Source organism: Lontra canadensis, unplaced genomic scaffold, assembly GCF_010015895.1.
Source record: "Lontra canadensis isolate GAN:19392208 unplaced genomic scaffold, GSC_riverotter_1.0 scaffold1, whole genome shotgun sequence".
Taxonomy (NCBI): Eukaryota; Metazoa; Chordata; class Mammalia; order Carnivora; family Mustelidae; genus Lontra; species Lontra canadensis.
Genome location: NW_022630995.1, coordinates 64,576,102 through 64,600,308, shown reverse-complemented (window position 1 = coordinate 64,600,308; position 24,207 = coordinate 64,576,102). Strand labels below are relative to the sequence as shown.

General features: G+C 57.2%; 1 protein-coding gene across 4 annotated transcripts in view; it reads left to right on the top strand.

Annotated features, from left to right (window-relative positions):
• ACOX3 (acyl-CoA oxidase 3, pristanoyl) overlaps positions 1-23,963 on the top strand; it is a 37,816-nt gene extending 13,853 nt beyond the window's left edge. For 2 of the 4 annotated variants that reach the window (XM_032855723.1, XM_032855732.1), the window contains exons 8-18: positions 2,385-2,481; positions 4,095-4,277; positions 5,982-6,104; positions 7,620-7,740; positions 9,970-10,092; positions 10,260-10,373; positions 13,819-13,934; positions 17,492-17,666; positions 19,166-19,233; positions 21,212-21,298; positions 23,732-23,851. In XM_032855723.1, the coding sequence (XP_032711614.1) occupies positions 2,385-2,481; positions 4,095-4,277; positions 5,982-6,104; positions 7,620-7,740; positions 9,970-10,092; positions 10,260-10,373; positions 13,819-13,934; positions 17,492-17,666; positions 19,166-19,233; positions 21,212-21,298; positions 23,732-23,851 (1,327 nt within the window). Of the gene's footprint in view, positions 1-2,384; positions 2,482-4,094; positions 4,278-5,981; positions 6,105-7,619; positions 7,741-9,969; positions 10,093-10,259; positions 10,374-13,818; positions 13,935-17,491; positions 17,667-19,165; positions 19,234-21,211; positions 21,299-23,731 lie in introns of those variants that run through there. The other 2 variants (XM_032855741.1, XM_032855750.1) reach the window with 2 other exon arrangements.
• Positions 23,964-24,207: the final 244 nt, after the last annotated feature.

Genomic DNA, 24,207 nt, shown 5'->3' with positions numbered 1-24,207 from the left:
CTGTCACACACCCCGTGTCTCACACACACACACATCCTGACACACACACCCGTGTAACACACCCTACATCACACATACGGTACCATGTCACACACACTTATGTGACACACACCCTGTGTCACACGTACCCTCTGTCTCACATACATTGTTTCACACATGCCATGTCATACAAACACATCATGTCACATACTGTCTCCCACATCCATGTCACACATACACACCGTGTCACATGCGTCTTGTCACACACACCCTGTGTCGTGCCCACGCCCCCTGGCTGGGCCGCCACCTGTTTCTGGAACAGCTTTTGTGGTCTGCACCTCAAAAGAGGTGCATGCAGTTTTGCTTTTAGTTAGACTCGAGTGATTCTTTTCATGAGTATCAACACGCCTGGCCTTGTTCTATCTCCTTGTAGCAGGAACAGATGAACATTTTCCATTCCTTAGAAAGGGTGCTTAGAGTTTCCAGAGTCGGGCCTGCAGAAGCATTCCTCAGCCTCCAAGCGATAAGTTGGAACAGTCCAGGGTGCCGGCACCCAGTCTCTTCTTGAACAGGGGACATCTGTGAGCTCTGCCTGGGGGACCCCACTGTGGCCAGGCCAAGCGCCCCACGGAGGCCCAGGAGCAGTGGCCGCTCGTCAGCAGGGTCTCGATGCTCTGTAGGCCTGCGGAAGAGCCGGTCCATAGCTGACCTTCATTTCATACCTGGGCGGGCGGCCTGCAGGGGTCGGCCTCTTGCCTGGATGCTGGTGGGGGCCTGGCAGCCAGCCGAGCTTTCCTCCCCTGAAGATTCTCTCGGGGCTTTCCAGGGAGTTTGGGAGGTGCTGCGCCAGCCCGCCCTGTGCCCTGCCCCAGGTCTGTGCTCCTCCCTGGGGGTCCTGGACAGGTGCACCGCACCTCTCCTCCAAGGTTGGCCTGGCCCCAGGATGTGGTGGGGAGATCAGTGGTACCCAGGGGACAGTGTCTTGCTTGCTGTCCACATACTGCATGGCCCTCAGTAGGCATCTTCCAGGAGTCACACCCGACAGCCATTATTAAAGGATATAAAGGGTAAGACCCACAGAAACTGCCAAGGAGGAGGTGGCCTGGTGAGAGTGTGGACAGTGGGCCGTGGCTTCCCTGTGGTGGCGCAAGGATCCACCCATACCTGCTGCAGGCAGGGTGAGAGGATAATCATGATGGACCTCTGGAGGAGCTGGTGGTGCCCTGAGGGCTGCCAGCACAGGGGTCACAGGAGAGCTGGGCTTGTTTAAGGGTCACAGCAGGTGCCATGTGGCTGGAGGCTGGGGAGTGGGGGGTGGCTGGCAGGGGCGAAGGGACTTGTGCAGTTGTCGCCGTTCTGATCAGTGGTCTGGAAGGGCCTGTGCTGCTGTGCGCACCACGGGCTGAACAGGTGGGTCTACAGAGAGCCTGGGGGTGACTGTCACTGTGAACCTGACCAGAGCGGTGGAGGCTGAGTGAACATGGACGGTGAGGACGGGTAGGTCAGGACCCTGCTTGGGCAGAGCTCACACCCGGCTTTGATGGGTGCTCAGCCCTGTCTTGGGAGTAACCGCCGTTTGAGCAGGAGCTGGCGTGAGCCAAGAGGGGCTGCTCCCCTCTTGGGCTTGGTGACACCGTGCTTTCAGCCGTGGCCTCCCATGGGCCAGAAGCACATTCGGATGACCCTGGAAGTGATCTTGGCCATCAGACAAGTCATGTGGGAACTGTCAGTATTTCTAAGATGGTTTGGAGCTGTGGTTCAGTTTATGTGGCATCCGTTTCTCTGTGTGGTAGTCTTGTCCTGCAGACGACCGTGAAATGGGTTTTCCCAGCCCAACACCCCTAACAAACTCCTTTGATTACTAACACACAGGGGTATATGACGGTGTGTGAGTGAGCCTCTCATCTTAGTTTTTCAAAAGAAACGAGTTTATGTGCCTTCGAGCCCCGATGTGATAACACAGTTCTTTTGTTGGACATGCGAGTTTTCAGACCTTAGTTTGCTGTTTTTCACATTGTCTTGTGGATCCTGGTATGAGACTGAAGGCTGAGAACCAGATTCTGGTCTTTAAATAAATCAGTTCCCCCCTTTTCTGTTGACTCCCCAGCTTCGTCCCAGCAGCCTGAGGCCCCTGGCCCCGTGGTTACTGGTACATGGTCATTTGCTTCCACACAGGACCCTGCCACAAACATGCCACATTGTTTTCCCAAACCTACTTTTTAGATAGAAAAACGTTTTGAAATTTCCTGTCTCTCGTGTTTCCTCCCTTTTTTTCTGGGGTGGGGGGGATTGTGGCCCTTTTAACTTTCCTTTGCTTTTATTTGACTGGGTTTCTGGAGGGAGAGGAGAGGAGCCCCAGGGCCAGAGCCCCGTTTAACCAGAGGTCCTACTGTCTTTCCACACAGATTTGCCATGTTCCACAAAGTTCGAATTCCTCGCCAAGACCTCCTGAACCGGACTGGAGACGTCACCCCCGAGGGTACCTACGTCACCCCCTTTAAGGTATAGGGATCCACACAGGACTCTGCCTGGGCTTGCACAGAGACCCGCCACCCGTGCTAGGTTGGCCGGGGGAGAACCCCTGTTGGTTCAGGCTCCAGTGCCACCAACAAGGAAGGTGGCACTTGGGTCGGATGCACCCCCAAGGGTCCTGGGCATGACAGATAGTGACCGACAACTACCCATGGATGTCCACTCCTCTGCCCAACCCCCAGCTCTCCAGGGTTAGTTAGGGAGGATGTCCCCTGCTGTTGCTGTTTCCCTGAAGGGCTTAAGCACATAGGTCGCATGGTGGACCATTCCAAATGGGGGTGACCATGTTCTCTTGAGTCTGGGGCTCACCACATCCCCAAATTCTTTGAAGGGTAGACCCGCGATGGCCACAGCCCACATTGGAACAGGCGGTCACCTCCCAGTTCTGAGCTCGCAGTCAGGGTGGCCACACCCCCAGCAACACGTGAGCCTCAGAGGCCTGGGTCTGACGATATGCACTGTCCAACCAGAGCCGGAACTGCAGGGTGGGAAGCAAGCATGATGGGGACACTAGGGGTGAGGAGAGAAGTTGGCAATATGGAACCAAGTCTCTTCCCAATGGGATGTAGCATCGGCTGTTCATTAGAAGCTGGTAGGAAGACGAGGGCGCAGAAGGCACACGCTGGAGGGGACGAGCATAGCGGGGGTTGGGCTGGAGGCTGGAGAGCCCGAGTGAGGAGTGCCCAGGGGACAGGAAAGGCCGAGGTGAAGTGAGAGGAGGGGAAGGCAGCAGCAGAGATGGGGAGCGTCTCACGAAGGGAGGAAATACCCGATGGGGTCCGTGGAGCACGCTGCAGAGAAATGGAAACATTTCACAGAGAAACTTCTGAGACCTTCCAGAGAGGGGTTGCGGCTCAGACTCTCCTGGGGCGGGGGGCTCCCTGAGCCTTCCGATTTCCCCACTGATGCTGCCACAAACCCTTGTGCCCTTGTGGGGATGTCCCACCTGTTCTCTGCATTTGCCGGCATTTGCCAGGGCATGTAACTTGGGAAGAAAACCCCAGATAATAAAAGAAATGAAGGCAGGAGAGGCAGCAAGAGGTGAGGGAGGTCGGGATGGCTGGGTGAGTTCAGGCTGGTGGCGCCCAGGCCACCGCTGCTGCAGAAAATCATGCCCGGGGCTCTGAGGCCGGCAGCCAGAGTCACCCAGGTGCATGCGAGGCCGCCGTCCATCGTAAAAGAACACAGACCTTGACCATCACCGCCCTCAGCAAGGTTGTCCTCCCTGGGAGGGAGGCATTCCAGAGGAATGGGGGTCACGGGAATAGGACGTTGGCACCAGCGGCAGCCCCTCAGACTGGGGCCCGGAGTGGACTCGTGCAGCTCGGTCCCCTCCATCCAGAGCCCATGCCTCTGTAGCAGAGCCTGCCCCCCGGGGGCTCCTGCCATCGCCGTCCATGACCCAGGGCCCGTAGCGCAGCAGCCCTGGCCTGGAGTTCTGGGTTGGGGGTGCACCGGGGCCGGTCCAGGCAGGCAAGCTCTGTGGCCACTGCGGGAGTGACCTGGCTTCACGGCCCCGTGAGTCTGTCCCTGAGGCCTCCAGGCCACCCGGCGGGCCCTCACCACGTGCCTTCCTCCCGCAGGATGACAAACAGCGCTTCGGGGCGTCCCTGGGCACCTTGTCCTTCGGCCGGGTTGCCATCGTGGGCATGTCCATCGTGAACTTAAAGCTGGCTGTCTCCATCGCGCTCCGTTTCTCAGCCACCCGCTGTCAGTTTGGGCCCACGGACGGGGAGGAAGTCCCGGTGCTCGAGTATCAGATGCAGGTACGGGTTTGGCACATCTGGGGCTGCACTCCCAGGTCACTCGCAACATTCCCGGGACGGGACCCTCGTGGGAATAATCAGCCACAGCAGCTGGGCCTCCAGGCTATTCATAGTGATGTTACTCAGGGGAGCAGGAGGGGCCCTTGTCCTACCCGTTGTCAGGGGACAGGCCCCCTGGGATAGCCAAGGGGGGACCTGGTCGGGAACACCAAAAAGCGGCTTGGCTCCTGGCAGAGGGAGATAAATTGTATCCCGGGGGTGCTCGGGGTGCTGGTGGGTTACCAGCGTTTCACCCCACGCCCGGCCCTCACACTGCCTGAGCTCTGAGACACCCTGACACTTTCTTCCACATATGCTGGGCCTTCTCACTCCTTTACATGCTTGGCCTTCAAATTTCTTCACACATCTGGGCCTTCACAGTAACTCCTATCCTCAGCCTCATGACTTCCTCACGTGCCTTCCTCACACACCCGGGCTCTACCCCTTCCTCGTACACCTAGGCTCCAGGACGCCCAGCCTTCACCCCTCCTCACATGTTTGGCTTTCCCCCAGTGGGCTGGGGTTGCCATTCCCTTGAGGGGGTTCCTGTCTGAGTTCAGCAGCAAGTCTGACCTAGTCTTGGGCCAAGTTCTGTGTAAGCACAGGTGCATTCGATTGAGAGCTGGAGGGAATCGTAATAGAGTCCCAGCTTCTTCTAACATTTCTTACCATGGCTGTGAGCCTGTTTTAATAATAAATAAAAAAGGAGAAGTAGAATATCGGGGTCATGACTGGGCACACGTCATCCCCTCCAGCACGGGTCCCATGGCCTCTGTGAGCTCAGTGCCCCTGACTGCCTGGATGTTGAGGGTGGTCAGCGGTCGAAGAGCCTGCTTGAGCCACAGGCTTGGGCTCCTGACCCCGCTCCCCACTACTGTCTGTGTGCCCTCGGGCAGGGTACTTAACCTCTCTGTGTCCTGAGTTCTGGCTCTCTTATTAATAAATTAGAGCTGCTCACACCTCCTTCTGGGCTGCTTGTGAGGATTAAATATGTTAGTCCGTGGGAAGCAGCTGGCGGGGTGTCTGGGTCTCGGCACTCAGTAAGGAATAGACGGTGGCCAAGTCGATGGTGGTGGTGACAGCTTCCCAGGTCCTTTCCTGCTTTTTCCTCTATCCCCCTTCCATCCATGCAACGGTGTGCGTGCAACAGATCCCCCTCCCTGCCTTGGGGGAACTTCTAGCTCCCTATGAGCCTCAGTTTCCCCATCTGGCTGGAGAGGGATTGCTTGATCCTTGGTAGGTCCACAAAGCTTGAACTATCAGCACAGGGGGCTGGTTTCCTTAGCTGCAGGTGGGCTGAGAGTCCCTGCTCCACTCCAGTCACCGTGTGCTGAAACGGGGAGCACGGCGCCCAGGGTTCACACCTGTGGGCAACACTGTGGGCAGGTAGGGAGGGACCGGCTGGGTTGGAAGCACATCAGCCAGTGTGGGGGGTGGCCTTCCCGGTAAGCGTGGCTGCAGCTGCAGGGTCCTGTTCCCGACCTGTTGCCCCTGGTCTCTCCTCTCGGCCTCATCACCATTGCCCATCAGGAAGGGTGCAGGAAGGGGGCTCCCTGCAAGGATGTGTGATATGTTAACACGGGGTTGGTTCTCTGCAGGGGTGTGGGAGGGGGGCTCCCTGCGAGGACGTGTGACGTGTTAACACGAGTGTCTTGTTGATTGTAGCAATGGCGCTTGCTTCCCTATCTGGCTGCCATCTACGCCTTGGACCACTTCTCGAAATCGCTCTTCCTGGACCTGGCAGAGCTGCAGCAAGGCCTCTCGGGGACCGACCACAGCGCCAGGCAGGTGAGCTCCCGTGCTCTTTTCTCCGTGGGCTTTACTGTTCCTAACGCTCACCAAGGCCAAACAGCACAGCCCTCAGCCTATCTTTCAAAACAACATCTGTCCATCCATGGCGGCCCTCTGGGGTTCTGAGATGCCCCCCGAGTTGTGGCCGCCCGCCTGGGCCTCCCAGAATCCTCGCCGTGATCTGGACAATTGGGGCACTATCCGTGTTACCGGGTCGGCAAGGATGTGCCGACCTGACTCCACTCCGGGCCTGCGGGTCCCGCTGTCCTTCTCCTTTGGGGAACGCGATGACTTTACTGAATTCTCGTTACCGGCCCCTCAGTGGGTTCTGAACCTGCCGTAAACAACCCTGTCAAGGCCTGAATCCAGCTGACGGGATTCGAACTGACCACCAAGGATTTGTGCCGCAAGTGAGCGTCCACGGGGCTCAGCCTCGACATAGTCATCCTTGGCAGATCTCTGTGTAAACAGTTTGCGGCTGCCTTTCCGTGGCCCCTCAGTTGCCTCCTGGGCGTGAGCAAAATGAGAATCACGAGGAACGCGTTTGAAAACAGACTTGAAATCCTGCAGATCGGTGTTACGTACAATACCCTAAAAAGCCTGGATTGGATTAGTACGTTTTGGAATATTCAGCATAAACACCCAGGAAGTCAGGGGGTGCCAGGGGGTGTGGAGACAGCCAGTAGGCTGCGCTGCTTGGCAACGCACGGGTCCTCGGGAATCAGAGATTAAATATGTTTTTCCCCAGCATGAGTCACCGGGACCTTTGCCAGCTGACACTGGACTCGTTCTCCTGTTAGTAACGTTATAAAGCGTAAGCATGCTTTATTCTCTCTGAAACTCTGCGGTTTCACGGAGGCGCGCCAGGACCTAAAAGTGGCCCTTATTTCATGTTGGAAATACTGGTAGAAGGGATCGTCTTCTTTAGCAGGCGTGTGTTTGTCTCGTTCTCTAAATTCTTTCTGTTAAACGTTCGGTGGAAGCAGAAGGATATCTGTAAGACACATAAGGCCCAGAGATGCTGGCCAGGGACAGCCTTACAGAGTCGACTACAAATCGCCATCCCCTGCACGGTCTCCTGCGAGCCAGTCCCCGCCTGCCCCCATCCTCGGGGGGGCCCTGTCTCCACCTCCTGTTTGGTTTCTTGCTTTTCTTTCTGCCATCAGATTCTGTCTGGTTTCAGGTTCAGAAGCGTCCCCTACACTGAGTTGAAATGTTTATGTTTCGTGCTCTACGCCTGCGATCATCCTCACGCCCCTGGAGTTTATTTGCCGCACAGAGCTCTGGTCCATCTGTTTCCACGGCTGTGAAACCATCTGTACCCCAGTGTGTCCACTCTGAGATGAGCCCCCCCTTTTGAAGCTAAAATTGGGTTTCTTTCTCCTGCAGCTGTCGGGTGTTTTAGATTGGACTACAGGGGACACAAGCCTTTGACGCTAGGACTGAAGTGACCTCTGACCTCCAGTGTTGGAGCCTTTTTTCACCTGTTCTTGTTGGATTTCCTCTCCCAAGGCAGAGCTCGGACGTGAGATCCACGCCTTGGCGTCGGCGGGCAAGCCGCTGGCCTCATGGACCGCCCAGCGGGGAATTCAGGAATGCCGGGAGGCGTGTGGAGGACATGGCTATCTGGCCGGTAGGTTTTGAAGTGTGTGATGGTTTTCTGTCCACAGCCCTGCTTTTGGCTACCACCTGCCAGCCAAGGTCGGCAATCGCTGGTTTTTGCGAATAAAGTTTTATCAGAATGTAACCCCACCTATTCGTTCGTGAGTTTTCTGTGGCCACGTTCGCATTACACGCAGGGTCGAGTCGTCTTTATCGAGCCTAAAATGTTCACTGGCTGGCCTTTCCCAAAGCAGCTTTGCCACCCCCCTGTCCTAGACAAAGGCCTCCACTCACTGCTGCCTCCTGTTCTCGGTCTCCTTCTGGGGGTAACGGGCGGTGGGGAGGCTGTGTGATGGAGCCTGCCAGCCCCCCAGTGGAACGTAGATAATCTGAATCTGTTCGTTTTTGTTGTCACTCTTTGCTTGATGACTTGGCAGTAATCCGGCACCAAGCTTTGTCCCGACGAAAAATTCTTCAACTTAGAAAAAGACAGTTTTCTTTGGCAGTGGGCCCTTGTTTGGGCAGCTGGTGTGAGGTTAAGAGAGTGAGCAGCCGAGGGCCTGCGACCAAGTCCTTCTCTGCCAACCGCTGGCTGCACAGCCCGGCCAGCTAGCCAGCCTCACTGGGCCTCAGTTTCCATGCCTGTAGCCTGGGGACGATTGTGGTGCATAACAATGAAGGTTCCCGCCACGGTCACATGCCTGAGCGCGCGTTAAGTGCTCCGTGCGGTGGTGGATGTGTGGCACATGGCCAGTGACTTCTATTGGCGGTTATCGTTGAAGCTTTCAGTATTATTGTAGTTGCCGCTGTTATTTGCAAACGTCCTGTGTGCGAGTGTTCAATAATTGGTAAAATCTACTTAATCCAAGCAGACCAACACATGCGTTCCAAACAACGAAGTTGGCAGAAACCTTGTTTTCGGTTAATGACCCCACAAGCATTTTAGGCTCTTGCCAACTTTGATCATCTCAGCGATGGTCTGTGGACAATTACGTGTTTTCAGCGAGGACCTGCCCCAGGTGCTTGTCATGTCAGGGCCAGGAGTGGTCCCTTGGCTCCCGCCACGTGGTGCCTCCCCATTACCCACGGACCAGCGGGTGACCATGCCTGCGTCCGAGTCGCTTACATGTCTCGTCCTCTGTGCAACGTTCCGTGCTTTCTGTTTGTTGTCACAGCTCAAAGAGATGCAATAAATAGTTCGCTTTATTGGGCTTTGAATAGAATAACGAATGGAGTCGGGCAGCCCCGCAGATGACATAAACAACCGAGTCAGGTGTCGTGAGTACAAACGCTGGGCTGAAACCAGCAAGGCTGGGCTCAGTGGGGTAGATGTGATGGGCTGGTCTGGGTTTAATATCAATTGTGACCTATTCCTTAGTGGTCATGCCTGGTTGTTTCAGTAGACTGGTCTGTGGCAGGGGGCAGTGGGTCGGGGGGAAAATAATCAGCATGTCCCAGGTGACCACAAGCCCCAGGGCTGCTGCAGAATGTCTCACACCCTCTCTGGCTATGCTCTCAGCAGTGTGAGCATGGGACTCCCACTCCTCTAACTCCCAGCTCATCCTGTCCCACCCAGCCTCCCATGTGGAGAACATCCTTCATCAGAGGAAGGAGACCCAGATAAGAGGGTCTAGAAGGCATACCTTATAAAAAATGTGAAGGAATCAGGGCTCTTCACTGGCAGGAGAGACGACAGAAGAAAACAGAGTTCTCTTGAGATATTTGAAAATTTTTTTAAGATTATTTGTTTTGAGAGAGCACGCAAAAGCAGGAGGGGCAGAGGGAGAAGGAGAGACAATCCCAAGTGGACGCAGTTCTGAGCGTGGAGCCCGAGGTGGGGCTTGATCTCACAGCCTGAGATTGTGTCCTGAGCCAAAATCCAGGGTCCAACACTCGACCAATGGCACTACCCAGGTGCCTGAGATATTTGAAATTTCTTGTGTGAAAAGATGAACTCGCCACAGGGTAGGCAAGTGCCCTGCAGCACGCGTCAGTGACCCCCATGCCTGGGATCTGGCGTTTGACCGCACGAAGCTTGGTGTCCACAGGGGAGAGGGACAAGCAGGTGACACGGGGCGTTTCTTAGTGTTCCTGCTTGCCGGCACCATGGGGTCAGCTGCTGGGAGGACCAGCTGGGGGAGGCGTGGGTGGGGCTGGGCATCCTGGGAGTGCTGTGTCCCGGTGCTGGGGCTCCCGGGGAGTGGCGTGGGTCCTGCCCCCACATGCACTGGAAGTGACAAGGTGCGCGGCTTCCTTGTAGTGAACCGTCTGGGTGACCTCCGGAATGACAACGACCCTAACTGCACGTACGAAGGGGATAACAACGTCCTGCTGCAGCAAACCAGCAGCTACCTGCTCAGCCTGCTGGCTCGCCACGTCCAAGGTGAGGCCCCTGCACTCATGGGAGAGTGGTCGGCCCGCACACGCTGGCCCCATGAGGCGGTCCCTGTGTCTGCAGGAGGACATGCATTCTGAAGCACGACTGACTGGCGTCGGGGGCACCCAATGCGGTGGGGTGGGTGGTCACTCCAGGGCCTGATGTGCTCACAGGTGGTGCTCGCATCGAGAGCCCTCTGAGGACGGTGGACTTTCTGGAAGCCTACCCTGATATCCTTGGCCGGAGGTTCACATGCCCGAGCGTTGACGGCTGCTTGGACTCTGCAGGTGAGCGTACCGTCTCCCCGTTTGCCTCCCGCCGTGATCCCCCTGCCTGCCGTGCAGCAAGGTGGGCCGTGGTGGGCCCTGCATTCATCCAGACCCCCCTTCCTGGGTGTGGTGCTGAGTTAGGCGCTGACTCTCCCCAAGGATGGAGACGGAAGGGCTCTGGGTCCTGTCCCTGCCTCACTGGGCAGTTGGTCTCCGGCTTGCCGGCTGCCCCTGAAACTGAGCTGTCTTCACAAGAACCCGGGGTCCTCCCACTCAGGGCCTTTGCACATGCCCAGCCTCACTGGCCTCACTTCTGTGGCCCCATTCACCCTTCTCAGCCCTGAGCAGGCTCAGCTCAGTGGCAGTCAGCACGGGGCTCTGTGCTCATCGTGCTTGGCCATGATCGTTGAGCGCCCCTGTAATCCAGGGCATGGGAAACCCTTGACTCAGAGCAAGAGAGCCACTCACTTACTTGAGTCTGTGTGTTCATTGTTTTGATTCACTCTTGAATGTTATTTTGGAGAAAAGGCCACTCCGGCCGCTCTGGGAACAGAGGGACACAGGAGAAGAGGGTGCCCCGGATGGGGCAGCAGCAGTGGAGGACGCGGCTAGTGCTGCCAGGACCTGGGTGGGGCAGCTTGGGGGGATAGGGCTCGCTCAGGCGCCGGTCCCATCCTGGGGTCCCCTCCCTCTGCTCTTGCCCCAAGCCTGCACCCCCGCCTCCCCCGAGCATCTGCAGCCACAGCTGGAACATCATTCATCTCACTGCCATCTGACCTGTGAGCTCCGAGGGCATGTACTTCACGTGGGTTTCCATATCCCCTGGAGACTGCCCCTGTGGCACGTGTCCCAGTGGGCCGGGCAGGAGCCACCCTTTTACAGAGCCCCCCAGGGACCTGGCGGTGTGGGCCCCACCGGGAGAGTGAGGGGGTGCCCCTTCCCCACCCCAGCCTGCTGACTGCACCCGGGAAGAGCCGCATCCACTCTGTCAGGCTCTCCTGGGGACATGGGAACTCACATCGTGGGGTGCTTCGCATCCATGCTCAGGATCCACTGGCCGCCATGGTACACGCAACAACCCGCGCCCTCTTCTCCATCACGGAAGGCACCACAAGGATGTCCCTTGTTCCTCTGAGTGCCTTTGGCATGGGAGGGGGCAGCTGGTCTGGATCAGGAGACCACAGAGCCAGCGTCCCCTGGGGCCTGGGGCTGAGAGCCCGTGGCCTCCCAGTGTCACCTGCTCTGGGTGCCAAGCATACCCGCCTCACTCCGGCCGGCTGCAGACCCTGCTCCCATCTTCCTGAGAGGAGACCAGGCCAGGTGGCGCCAGCGGTAGGAGCAAGACTAGAACTCAGGCTGGGCTGACATCCCAGCTGCTTCCTCCGTCATCATCCTCTTCCTCCAGGAAGCTTCTGCCCACAAGTGCTTTCTTTCTTGTTGGTCACCACAGTCTGTCACAGTTTTCCCGATGACAGCCCCCTGACAGGTCCTCACCAGCCTTTGTCAAGTGCCTATGGGATGTGGGACCCATCTGAAGGTCTATTTCAGATGGTTTCAGAGCACCCCAGCCAACCGTTGCTGCCCAAAACACTAGAAAATGAGTTCATGCTTCTCATAACATCAACCTAACCAGCATTTTTTCCCCTAAAACCATTACCCGCTGTAACCCAAAGAACAAACAAGCCATCTGGCAGCTCCTGGCTGCGCGGCGCGCTCTGCTCTGTCGCCTCCCTCGCGGACACTATGCACGTGGACCCCATCTGTGCAGCGGCCGCAGGACACAGGCCAGGCTGCGTCATCTGTTTTTCCTGTGACTGTCCTGGTTTTTGGAAGATCCAACAAAGTGAAAACATCTTCTGGAGGGAAAAAAAATGGAATAAGAACTCAAGCAGTGCAAGTGACACTGAATGCCGACATCACTGTCCACGCGGACGAGGGAGCTGGTGGCACAGGGCTGGCCCCTCGTCTCTGGGGCCTGTGGTCCTCCCAGCCCATGTGTCAGCCCTGGCCTCCACCCGTGGGATCTGCCATAAGGACAATGTGAAATCTTCACGAGCCTCGAACTCTGTGGGACCAGAGACGGCAGCTCAGTACCGCACATAGCCTGTCGGGAAGGTCCGAGGGTTTTCATTCAGGGGACGAGTCATTTATCTGGGGAGGGAGCGGGGTCATGGTCCCTGTCCTCGGCTGCCTCTGGGTTTCCTCCAATTCTCACGCAGGCGTGCGTGCCGAGGACGAGCCTCACAGATGTTCCTGTGTGTTTGAGATCTGCACTGTCACTTGGCAACATGAGGCCCGTTTGTTTTCCTCAAGTTGGCTGATTTGCAAAAGCAGTCAACGATTGTGGTTCACCATGTGTGGTGCTGACAGCCGTGTGCGTGTACAGGGTAGTGGGCTCGAGTCGCATCCTGTTCCCTGGGGAACTAGGCTCTGGAGTTGGCGTGACCTAGGGCTAGATAGTGAACCTTTCTGAGCCTCGGTTTCCCCTGTAGTCCATGGAGGTGGGGATGTGGTCAGCCCCATGTGGAGCCTAGTAGGGCCTGGGCTGTGGTTCACTCTTGCCAGGTCCTGGCTGCCAGGTGCCAGAGGCTGGCTGCCAGGTGCCGGGGGGCCACCACTCTGCGCACCCCTGCAGGCACAACACACACAGGGATTGCTTAGCTGTTTCCCTGGCAGTCAGCTCCGTGGCGGGTCTTGCACCTTTGGAGGAGGTCATGTGGGGACATCCAGCCACACAGGAGTGTGAGGGTGTGGGAACATAGACAGCAGGCAACACCCAGACCTGGGCCGTGCCAGCCAGGGAACTGGGGCCAGTCGTTCCCGCCTTGCTTTTTGGGCACACCAAGGTTGGAGAGCTCTGCTTTAGAGGGGGAGATCAGCCAGGAAATGGGCCCCAGGTGGAGGCAGCCTGGGAGAGGAGAGGGGCAGGGCGGAAGGCCAGGGAGGTGGTCGGAGGGGGCTGGCCAGCCTTGAGGGGCTCCCTGAAGCAACTGGGTGTCAGGATGAAGAGGTGGGAGGATGCTGTGAGTTCAGGTGTCATTTGTGGAGTCTAGTGCCCTGCAGACACGGATGGGGCCCAGGATCCCCAGGACTGGGAGGTGGGGCAGGAGCAGCAGGTCTAGGGACCACGGGAATGCTATGGCAGTGACCCCTGGGGCATGTGGGAATCCGTAGTGACACTGAGGGGACGCACCGTGTCCCGGCAGACGGAACACGTGAGCACCAGCCAGAACTAGCAACCCTCCCAAACAAGGCGCTCTCCCCAAAGCTGGCTCTGCGGCCCCCTGGCCTCTGGGTGCCGCAATAGTGCAGAATGTGGGGTGCCTTCTGGGTGCCTCCATGTCTGTGTCTCACAGGCTCTTCCCCAAGATGGCCGTGCTTGCGAGCTGCCCATCCTGGGGAAGTGCTCACAGGTCGCGGGTGCTTCATTGTTACTTTCATTTTTCTGTTTCTTGTTTTGAAGTCCCCCTTGCAGCGTACGAGTGGTTGGTTTGTTACCTGCTCCGTGAGAGTCATCAGAAATTAACTCAGGAGAAAAGATCAGGAAGCAATGACTTTGAAGCAAGAAACAACAGTCAAGTATGTCTGTTTTGAAAATTGCTTTTCTAATTCGCTTGGAATTCCTGTGCTGCCATGGCCTCGGTGAGCCGCCTGTCGCAGTGGTGGCAGCCAAGCCCTCTGGCCCCTGTGACTTCAGGAACGTGAGGTCACCCTGTGCCTTGGTGAACTGCAGGGACCTTAATGAATGGTGGATGTTGTGTTCAGAGTGTCTGGTGGCATCTGGACGCCGCCAGAGCCATCACGGTGGGACTGGGGATACTGGGCCATGGGACCCCAGCCCTGGTCCCTCCCAGCCGACCAGTGGCTGCTTGGTGACTCACCCTTGGTTCTCTCAGGACATTACCACCCTTCTCAGAGAGCCTGGGTGGGAATGGCCCCAGGATGGCTTTGGTTCTCAGGCTTGGATAGGGCTGAACCCACCGTGGAAATGCAACCCACTCTGAGATGCCTCCTGGCATCTGGATCTGGGCTGTTGTGACCCATACATCCTGTCTATCTGGAGTGATGGGTGTTGCTTGGGAGAGCACGGATAAAGGAAACATAAGTTTCTAGAACTGGTGTTGTTCCTTCTCCTCGGCCTGGTTTTGTGAGGCTCTTCTCGTGCCCTCTGAGAACTCAGCATCCACGTCTGCCCGTCTCCCCTGAATGAACTCCAGCCCTCCTGTTATGCTGTGATGGGTGGCCTCAGCACTGGGGTAGATGTGGCCAGGAGCGAAGCCAGTGGCGTCTCTTGGGACCTGCTGGACACACCTTCCCCAGGTGTGGAGGTGAGGGCACAGGATGGCATCTTGACCGGAAAGGCCTGGATGGAGAACTCAAACCCAGGCCTTACAGGAATTCAGCAGGAGGCCCCGGTCAGTAAACTTGATTTCAGTGCCACGGTGACCAAAGTACGGGGTATGGTAATGATCTTCCAGAATGGCTGGGGCCACTGTAGCCTTAGTCTCTTGGACACTGATGGGAGTGGATTACCTTGTCCCATGTCACCCCCTTCCCTGCCTGTCAGGGAGTAGAAACGGAGGGCCTCCTTGGAGTCACAAGCCAAGGCCCCAAAGAGATAGAGGGCACAAGAGGCTCCCATTCCCACTGCGTCCAAATTCTGGAGAGCTGCCTGGAGGTGGCTGTGGGTCTTGGTGCCATCCTTCTGCACCCCTGCCAGCTGGCCTGTGCCCAGAACCCTGATGACGGACCTTAGGCAGGACCTCAGCTGTTTTAGAAATAATTCCCCTTTAGACCTCTGTGAAAACCCTCTGTAGCAGCATTCAATATGCCGCACGACAGAAAAGGACGGGAGAGGCCAGCTGAGCTGGGATCTGGATCTTGGAGCCTGCTAAGAGCCAGCCCTGGGTCAGCTCTCATGGCCTGGGCTGGAAGCTCATGTGCGCCTTGGGAGAACACAACCTCTTCCCGTACGGTGCCCTGAGCAGCAACCCCGGGCACAAGAGGAAATACTCAGAGAATGTGTGGGTAGCCTCGGTGTGGGACGTGCCTTCTTGAGATGGGAAATCAGAAGCCGTAAAAGATAAAATTGGTCAGATATGACTGTGTAAACACTCGTCATTTCTGTAAACAAAGTCAGGCGATGGGCTGCAGACTGGGGAAGCATGTGCAGCAGGACGAGCAGGGCGCCCCAGCGGAGAAGGGTCCCCGGCCAGGGAACCAGCCACCGGCACAGGGGTTGCTGAGCACATCCCAGGGTCATGTGGGGGAAGGATGGTGTCTGGCGGGTCGTGGGGGCGTGAGCTGCTGTGTCCTCTGGAGCAGTCAGTGGCTGCTTGCGTGGAAACATGGAGGAGCTGACTCTCACCTGGTGAAGGCGGGGCATTTATCCCCCGTCCCCTCCCCCTACCCCTGGAACAGCTGCCCCTTGCTCTGTGCCTCCTGCAAGCGGGCCACACACAGTAAGTTCTTTAAGAAGAAGAGAGATGTGTTTATTGCCTCTTTTGGCCAAGTAGTACCCTCCCATGTTCAGAGGAAGAATGTGTAATAAGGTGGACGGTGGGGCCCCGAACCCCCAGAGCCCCGTGCTCCCTGTCCAGAGCTGTCAACCTTGGAAGGCAGATGTGCCGTGTTCTCCTCCCCTCACCGCACCCCTGTGTCCTGACGTGGGTCATTTCCTGCTATCTTCTCTGATAGATCGGGCCATCAGGGCCAAGAGAGATGCCCAGGGTCACCCAGCTCAGCTATGCTGGGGCTGGCCTGGAACCCAGCACCATCCCCGGGGCCTGGTCCTCTTCCCTGAACTGAGGTCTGAACATGGACACTGAGGAGTTCGTTTTCTGCCTGGAGTGTCAATGATTTGCTGACGTGCAGATATCCTCAGGAATTAGAGCACAGCAGGACCCAATAGCTGCATCTGATGGTTTAGGGCTTCATGGGGGTGGGGGCTTATGGGAGAGGAAGGGGCTGGGAGTAGGGGCTGGCCCTCGGGGCTCTCCGCATGTGACTGCCCTGCCCTCGAGCGCTTGTAATCCACAAGCAGCAGTCCCAGGTTCGCTGCAGCTGCGGACAACTGTCCCCAGGCCATGTTAGATCCCCCAAGGGGACAGGTTAACAGCTGGGCGCTGGAGGGTCAGCGGACTTCGCAGGAGCCTAAGGACAGGTCTGTGGCCTCACTGCCCGTCCCTGCCTGGCAGAGCCTCGGCTCCGTCCAGATGCTCCGTCCAGACCCATCCATGGGTCCTGTATGCTGTCCGCTGCTCAGCGGTACCCCACCTCTGCCCACAAAGACGTCCACCCTACCCCTGACTTCTGACAACCAGAGACGCCAGCCAGGGGCAGGTGTAGACGTGGCTCCCCGGATGCCCCACAGGACAGCTCCGCGTGTTTATCAGCGCAGGTCAGGCCCCACGCGCGCTCTTCTCATTAGAACAAATCCGGTAAAATGACACGGTAGAGACGGGAGAAGAAAACCTAATGAAGCTGCTGATACTCAACGGGATCTGGGGGAGCAGGTGAGAAAGGAAACACTGGGACCAGAGGACCTGCCGTGGCCTCCTGCTCCCACAAACAGCGGGCATCAGAACTGGAAATGCAGGCTGGCTGGGAACGGTACGCGTCAGAGCCGCAGGGAGCCGCCCTGGCGTCGGGTGGATACATGAGTGGGACAGAAGACGGGTTTCCTCCATGGCCCGGGGAGGAGTGCAGCCATGCCTGGAGTGGCCGGGGGCTCACGGAGCGCCCTCACTGTGTGTGCAGTGCAGGAGAGGACTGTCGTGTGCCCTCACACCTCCTGTGGCAGGGCCTGGCATGGTTGTCCCTGGGTGTGTTGGGTGGGGCCAAGCTGAGAGCAGTCATCAGGCTTGCCCAGGTCATGGAGCGCACAGACGCCGGCCTTGGCCTTCTCTCGGTGCTGGCCTTCTCCTGATGTTTGCGCACAGGCGATTCTCATGCCCTGCCCCCTTCGTGCATGGCTTCCCTTGTTGTCACTGTCCCACCCGGGGCCTTGGCTGGAGCGCCCACCTTGGTCTGTGTTCCTGATGGTTTCTGCCCCTGCCTCCTGCCCCAGGCTGGAACTGCGGCCCTGGCTGTTGGCTCACAGGGGCTGGCGGCTCCATGTTGTGTTCTGTTCTAAGGTGTACTACTGCCGTCCCCTGGCCCTCGCATTCCTGGAGCTCACTGTGGTGCGGCGGTTCCACGAGTACACACACCAACCCCACGTGCCGCCTGGGCTGCGGGCCGTGCTGGGCCGCCTCAGTGCCCTCTACGCCCTGTGGTCCCTGAGCCAGCACACAGCCCTGCTCTACCAAGGTGAGGCCCCTGCGGTGGGCACCTGCCTCCCCAGCCAGTCCCACCTGATCCCGCCCTGGATCCCAGCCGCATCTTCTTCAGGAGGCCTGGCTTTCCTTCTGAGTCTTTACCTCCACTGCTTTCCCTGAGCATTCCTCATGGGCTGGAGGAGCCGCCGGGGGCAGATGAGGATTCCCAGATTCCACGGGAGGGAAAGTGGTGTCAGGACAGGACAACATTTGCCTTTCGTTCAGGGTCCCCTTGAAGTCTATTTCCTGTTCAGAGAATATTTCCAGGAGGCCCACGTTAGCCAGGCAGGGAGCTGGTCTATGGCAAGCTGAAGCCCATGCCTCCCAGCCCATGGGGCCCAGAGAGACACGAACCCAAGCTGCTGGGAGGCACCCTCAGGAATGTCCAGCCTGAGGACCCAGGAGGGCTTCCTGAAGGAGGTGGTTTGGGGGCTGATTCCCAGCAGATGGGTGAAAAATGTGATAAGCTTGAATCTGTTTCCATTATTGTCCTTCTAAGGAGGATCTTTAGACTGTTTTCCCTTATCTCCCCCAAAACACATTAATGATATAGACAGGCTGTGTATCTGTTCACATCCTGTGTGTGTATCTCAGCTTTCTGAAAAGTGAGACCATTTGTCCTACTCCCCTTGCCAAGAACCAGTTTCCCCGCTTAGGGATGGTGTTGCCCTGTGGAGGTGGTGAGAGCAAATGGCTAGATTTACAAGGGGAAGAGCAGGCTTTGAACCTAGGGAGTGGCAGTGTGCAAGACAGGGGACTGGGCACTAAAAAGTGACAATTCTGAGGGATGGACAGTTTCCTTCACAAAAATCCAACAAAAGATTCTGTAGAAAATGTGCGCTCAAATGCACAGGCCATAGCCTTGGGCCCCACGAGATGCCACGGCAAGCCTACTGTGGTCGTGTGATGGTGGAGGTGATGGTGGTGATGGTGGTGATGGTGGTGGTGATGGTGATGGTGGTAATGATGATGGTGATGGTGGTGATGGTGGTGATAGTGGTAATGATGATGGTGATGGTGGTGATGGTGATGATGGTGGTGATGATGATGGTGATGATGATGATGATGGTGATGGTGGTGATGATGATGGTCATGATGGTGGTGGTGATGGTGGTGATGGTGGAGGTAATGGTGATGGTGATGATGATGGCGATGATGATGATAATGGCGATGATGGTGATGATGGTGGTGTTGATAATGGTGGTGGTGATGATGATGGTGGAGGTAGGGGTGATGGTGATGACCGTGGTGGAGGTGATAATGGTGGTGATGGTGGTGATGGTGGTGATGGTGGTGGTGGGGGTAGTGGTGGTTGAGGATATCTCCTGGCCTGGCTGTGACCTCCTGGCACATGCACAGTGATGGGAAAGGGCACGGGAACCTGGCCCTGGCCAGCATGTTCCTGCAGTGGGGAGAGGTCATACAAAGCACCTGGGGGCTAAGGTGGACATAGGGTACCAGACCCCATTGTAACCAGTGCTGTGCTTACAGGTGGCTACTTCTCTGGTGAGCGAGCTGGTAAAATGATCCAGAATGCCATCCTGGACCTGTGCTCAAAGGTGAGCAGCAATCACTCTTGTGTCATCACGATTCCCCCACATTATGTGTAACTGCTGCAGGGTGACATACACCTTTGCTTTGCACACACGTGTGTCTATGCAATGCTGAGCAAGAACAGGAAGATGACAGAAAAATACGCCGATGTCAGGGGTCTTAGGCAAAGAGTCACTTTTAGGGATCATCTTAGAGTCCACACTCTGTAATACAATTTTCACAGCTGCCCTTGTAATTCTCTCAAGCTTCCCAAGGGATTCAGCCTCCAGCTTAAACTCATCTCATGGTATTTTTCTTGTGTGTGGGATTCTTTCATCTTTGTCCCCAGAAAGGTCATGTGGGCCAAACCCTGACTCTGTGCCCTCATGGTGCTCTATCCAGGGAGCCTTTCTACAGGGGCAGACATGGCCAGAGCTGTGCCATCCCATTGGTCACTGCAGCCCGCACAGCTGTTGGCCATGGACATGTGCCCGTGTGACTGAGGGTGTTTGTCTTTGATTTTCACCCACTTACACTTAAAAGGCCACCCATGCTGGTGCTGCCAGACTGGGTGACCATCTTTAGCAGAGTCATCTCTCCTCTTGATGGTGGGAAATCATTTTATCAGATGTCTCAAATGACCAGCGACCTGCCACTTCTTTCTCCCTCTCAGAGCTCAGAGTCAATGCGGTTCCAGGCAGCCCCCTGATTGGTTCTATACCTCTCCCCAGACTCAGCTCGCCAGTGGCCATCCCTCGGTCTCCTGACGTTCTGGGTTGGCGTGCGTCCGTGACCGCGCCACACCTATGTGTGGCCACGCGTACTTCCTGTCCAGTCAAACCCATGACTGGAGGGTTTCCTAGGTGTGTTCCCCTTGCTCTCAAACAGCTGCATCCCTGGGGACCTGTGCCTGGTGGCTGGGGCCCGGGCGGGCAGGTGCTTGCACACACAGTCATGCAGCTGAAGCATCCTGTCCATCCGCCACCAGGGAGGCCCAGGTCCTTGCTGCCACTCCAGGGGGTCTGGCTCAGACAGGTGGAAGGGGCGGGGTGCCCGTCCCGCAGTTTACTCGTGCATCGTCTGTGGGTGTGTTGGTGCCACCACGGCAGAGGTGGCCACTGAGCCAGACTATTTCCTGCCGTCACCTGGCAGGTGTGCTAGCCCCTGTCTGAACAAGGGCCTTGCTCTGCGGACAGTTACATCTGAGGTGGGCGCGCTCGTTCATCAGGGGCCAAGGGGCAGAGGGCGTGTGGCTGTGGAGCAAGGGGCCAGGTACGCTCACGAGCAGCACCCAAACCACAAGCTGTGCTCCCCCCTCTCTTGGGTGGACTGGCTTAGTCCTGGCTGGCCAGTTGCTTTCCCTCTGCGTCGCCAAAACTGTCCCACTCCAGGACTCCAGTTGGTGCACCCGGGGGCCGCGTCACAATTATTTTAAGAAAAAATCCTTCTGCATTTCAAGAACGTTCTTGGGAGTCTTCTTACATAAATTCCACATGTCCTATTGAAGAACCACTTGCATGAGGGAATGGGGACATCCTCAAGCCACCTTGCACCCAACAGCCCTCGTAGCACGGCTTTCCCAGGTGCCTGTAAACACCAGCCCCGGCACATTTTTTCTGGACGTGCTCTCCTCTGCTGGAATGGCAGCTGCCCGGATCAGGCGGATTCAGACACGAATCTGAGGACGCTTGCCCTGTTAGTGAGCTGCTGAGCCGCTTTTACGAGCAGCTCCCTCCTTCTTGAGAAACAGTTAACTCACTGGAAGTTGTGAGTGATTAGCAACATGGAGAAAATATTCAGACACGCACCGAGGGAGTCTGTGATGCAGGCCAGCAGGAAGATAATGCATTAGTAACCGAGCCTCACATGTGCCTGCTGGGGTTACCGTTGCTAGTGGGTCATTGCTAGCGGGTCGTAGCAACAAACGGCCAACGCTCTGTTTCTCGACAGTCACCATGGAAACTCCCGGGGGTTGCCAAGAGAATGAACTTTGTTTTCCCACAGCTGAAAGACGATGCGGTTGCCCTGGTGGACGTGATCGCCCCTCCCGACTTTGTCCTGGACTCACCGATTGGCAGAGCTGACGGCGAGGTGAGTCCCCCCAGGGCCGGGGGCTGCTGGCAGTTACTGCTGGGTGGAGATGATGGCATGGGCCAGGGATGTTGATGCTCTCAGGCAGCAGCAGAGGGAGCGGCCAGGAGCGGGGGGTGGTTTGGGGAGGGTTAGCTGCACCCCAGCCTACCTTTCTCCCAGATATGGGCTGGCAACCCCGCCCTCACAGGCCCAGGGTGCTGGGGTCGGCATAGGCCCATGCCGAGTGCTGGGCCCTCTAGCCGTCCCCCTGCTCTCACAACCCCCAGGGGCCCTTCCCAGCGCTGGGTCTTCCTGACCTCTCACAGTGCTGACTCCTGACCCTTTCCATCCACTGACCACTCACCCCTGGTACTTTTGCTTCCAGCAGTCCCCTCTTGGCTCCCCAATCTCCGTTGCCCTGCCATGCTCCATCCAGAATGACTGCTTCAAGTGATCTTGTCAGACTGCCCCCTGCTGAGCCTCCCACCAACATCCCTCATGCCCACACCCCTAGCCTAGGCGGCCTGACCTCCAAGGTCATTTTATGCTGTGCTCCTCCTGCCCGCTGGACTCCAGCCTCACTGTCCCCCTCTATTCTTTGATGACAGCAGGCTTTCCCACCACAGGGCCTTTGCACCTGGTGTTCGCTCTGCCTGGAGCACTTCCATCCATTGCATCTAAGCAGAAGGCTGCCTCTCAGCTCTTCTATGAGGAGGGTGCCCCCACTTTGTCCTGCCATCTCACCCTACAGTGCTCGTTCCGCCCCCGTCCCTACGTGCAGTGTCCTCAGCTCCTCCCAGCAGTGCACCCCGTACAGGCTGATCAAGGCCATGTTCTTTGTGCGAAACACCTGCTTTCCACTCAGGCTCTGTTTCATTGGAGACTGAATGTGAGGGGGCAGGAGCCCTCCATGCATGCTCAGGGGAACAGACTTCTCCCAGGCAGGGGATAGGCACCCCGACCATGGCCAGGCTCAGGCCACACTTGGGCTTGGGATGGTGTACTGGGCCCTAGGGTGGGCAGGACAGAAGAAGTCCCCAGGCTGGCATGAGGACAGTATCATCCTTGGAGGCCTGCTGTCCTCTGGCCCCTCCCACACGGTGTCTGTTACACACATGCTTTGTCACGGGGAAACCCAACAACCAGGGAAGCCAGGTGGCCTGCCCACAGCTGCCCAGCCAGGAAGCAGCAGAGCCAGGATGTGGGTAGACACCTACCACCTGGAGAGAAGACAGGAGACTGGTCCTCAGTCCCCAGTGTGGTCAGGGCCCCAATGAGTACCCGCAGGAGGACATGCCAGTAGGGCTGCGGGAGGGGGGCTGGGCTGCCCATGGGGGCATGACCAGGCTGCAGGTTGGCAGGCAATGAGGAGGACCTGGACACAGTGTCATGCGAGGCCCCGAGCCCCCGGGAGTGTTAGCGGGTACAGAAGGAACCAGGGCAGCTGACTCACTGGGCCCCGTGTGTGCCCTGTAGAGACAGCCCCACTCCAGGTAGGACAGTGGCTGGTGCGCAGGGGCCGTCCCTGTGCTGCGGGCTCCTTCCGGCTCTAGAGTCCACTGTGGACTCCTGGGGCCTTGCCTCGCAAGAAGGAATATATGGCACGCAGTTTGACCAGGCGCTGCTGGGTGAGAAGTGCAATTTAAGGGAACATGCTGCTGCCAGAGGCTAAGACGGCCATTCCTTGAAGCATCAGGCTCCAAATTGTAATATGTAACCTGTGCGGAGAAAGTGGGCCTGAGTGTGCCTGGGGGGGTCCAGGAGTGCACTCAGCAGGTTCAGGGACACTGGCTTCTTCGAAGTAAGGAGAGCCTGGCTGGCTCAGTGGTCAAGCATGTGAGTCTTGATCTCAGGTTGTGAGTTCAAGCCCCATGGCGGGTGTGGAGCCCACTTAAAAAAGAAAAAAAAAAGTGGAGTTTGTCAACACCAGCCAGGGACACAGGAGGCCCCTTCCCTGGCTCCGTGGACTGGAGACCTGCCAGCCTGTATGCCATGTTTGGGCGGATGGAGAACCCCAGCAATGCGCATGGCCTTCCGCCCATATAGACGCTGCTCTGCTTTTCCCATGGGGCAGCCCAGTGGAAAGGGTTTGTGTGAGCTGCTGGAGGAGGTGGTCTGCCAGCCTAGCTGCTGAGGGAGAGGGCACGCTTTGGAGCAGACAGCCAGCGCTCACCTGCGGAGCCCGTGTGGGCCTCCCCCTACAAGAGTCCCCAGAGGAAAGGACGCATCCAAAGCCGTCGTCATAAATTGTTTTAAAGTATTACATGTTTCCAGTTGTTTTCCATGAAGAAAAAAGATTGATGTAAATGAAATCATCTTAAAATTTTCTAAGAAGTGACAAGCGGATTTTCTGTGTTTTCAGCAAAAGCGTGTATGAGGGGCTTTGCAACTCCCTCCTCGGCTCTGTGAGAAACCTTGTTTATTACCCATGTATGTGCTTATTTCTTACAGCTCTATAAAAACCTCTGGACTGCTGTCCTTCTGGAAAGCAAAGTGCTGGAGAGGCCATCGTGGTGGCCGGAGTTTTCCAGCAGGAAGCCCCGCATGGGAAGTTTGAAATCAAAGCTATAGTCGCATCACACACTCAGCTGAATCTAAGTGAGCTGACCCTGCTGGCGAAGATGGTGACCTCAAATCCTAGTTCCAGATGATGCTGGAAACCCCGCTGCTTTCTGAACACACCCGTGCTTGTCCCACACCGGCCTCTCCCCCCACCGCCCGGGGGCGGCTCCCCCAACATGGTGCCGGGAGGACGCCTCCGCCAGATTTGCTGTGTGCAGAGAAAATCCGTGTGATCACCTCTCTTCCTGATGGTCTGTTTTTTTGGTAATGCGGACATCGCACATGCTGTGTTCACATGCCCGAGAGGAGGCCGCGTGCTCGTAATCAGGGCATTTCCGGGCCGATGGTCTTCGCCTCCTGAGATT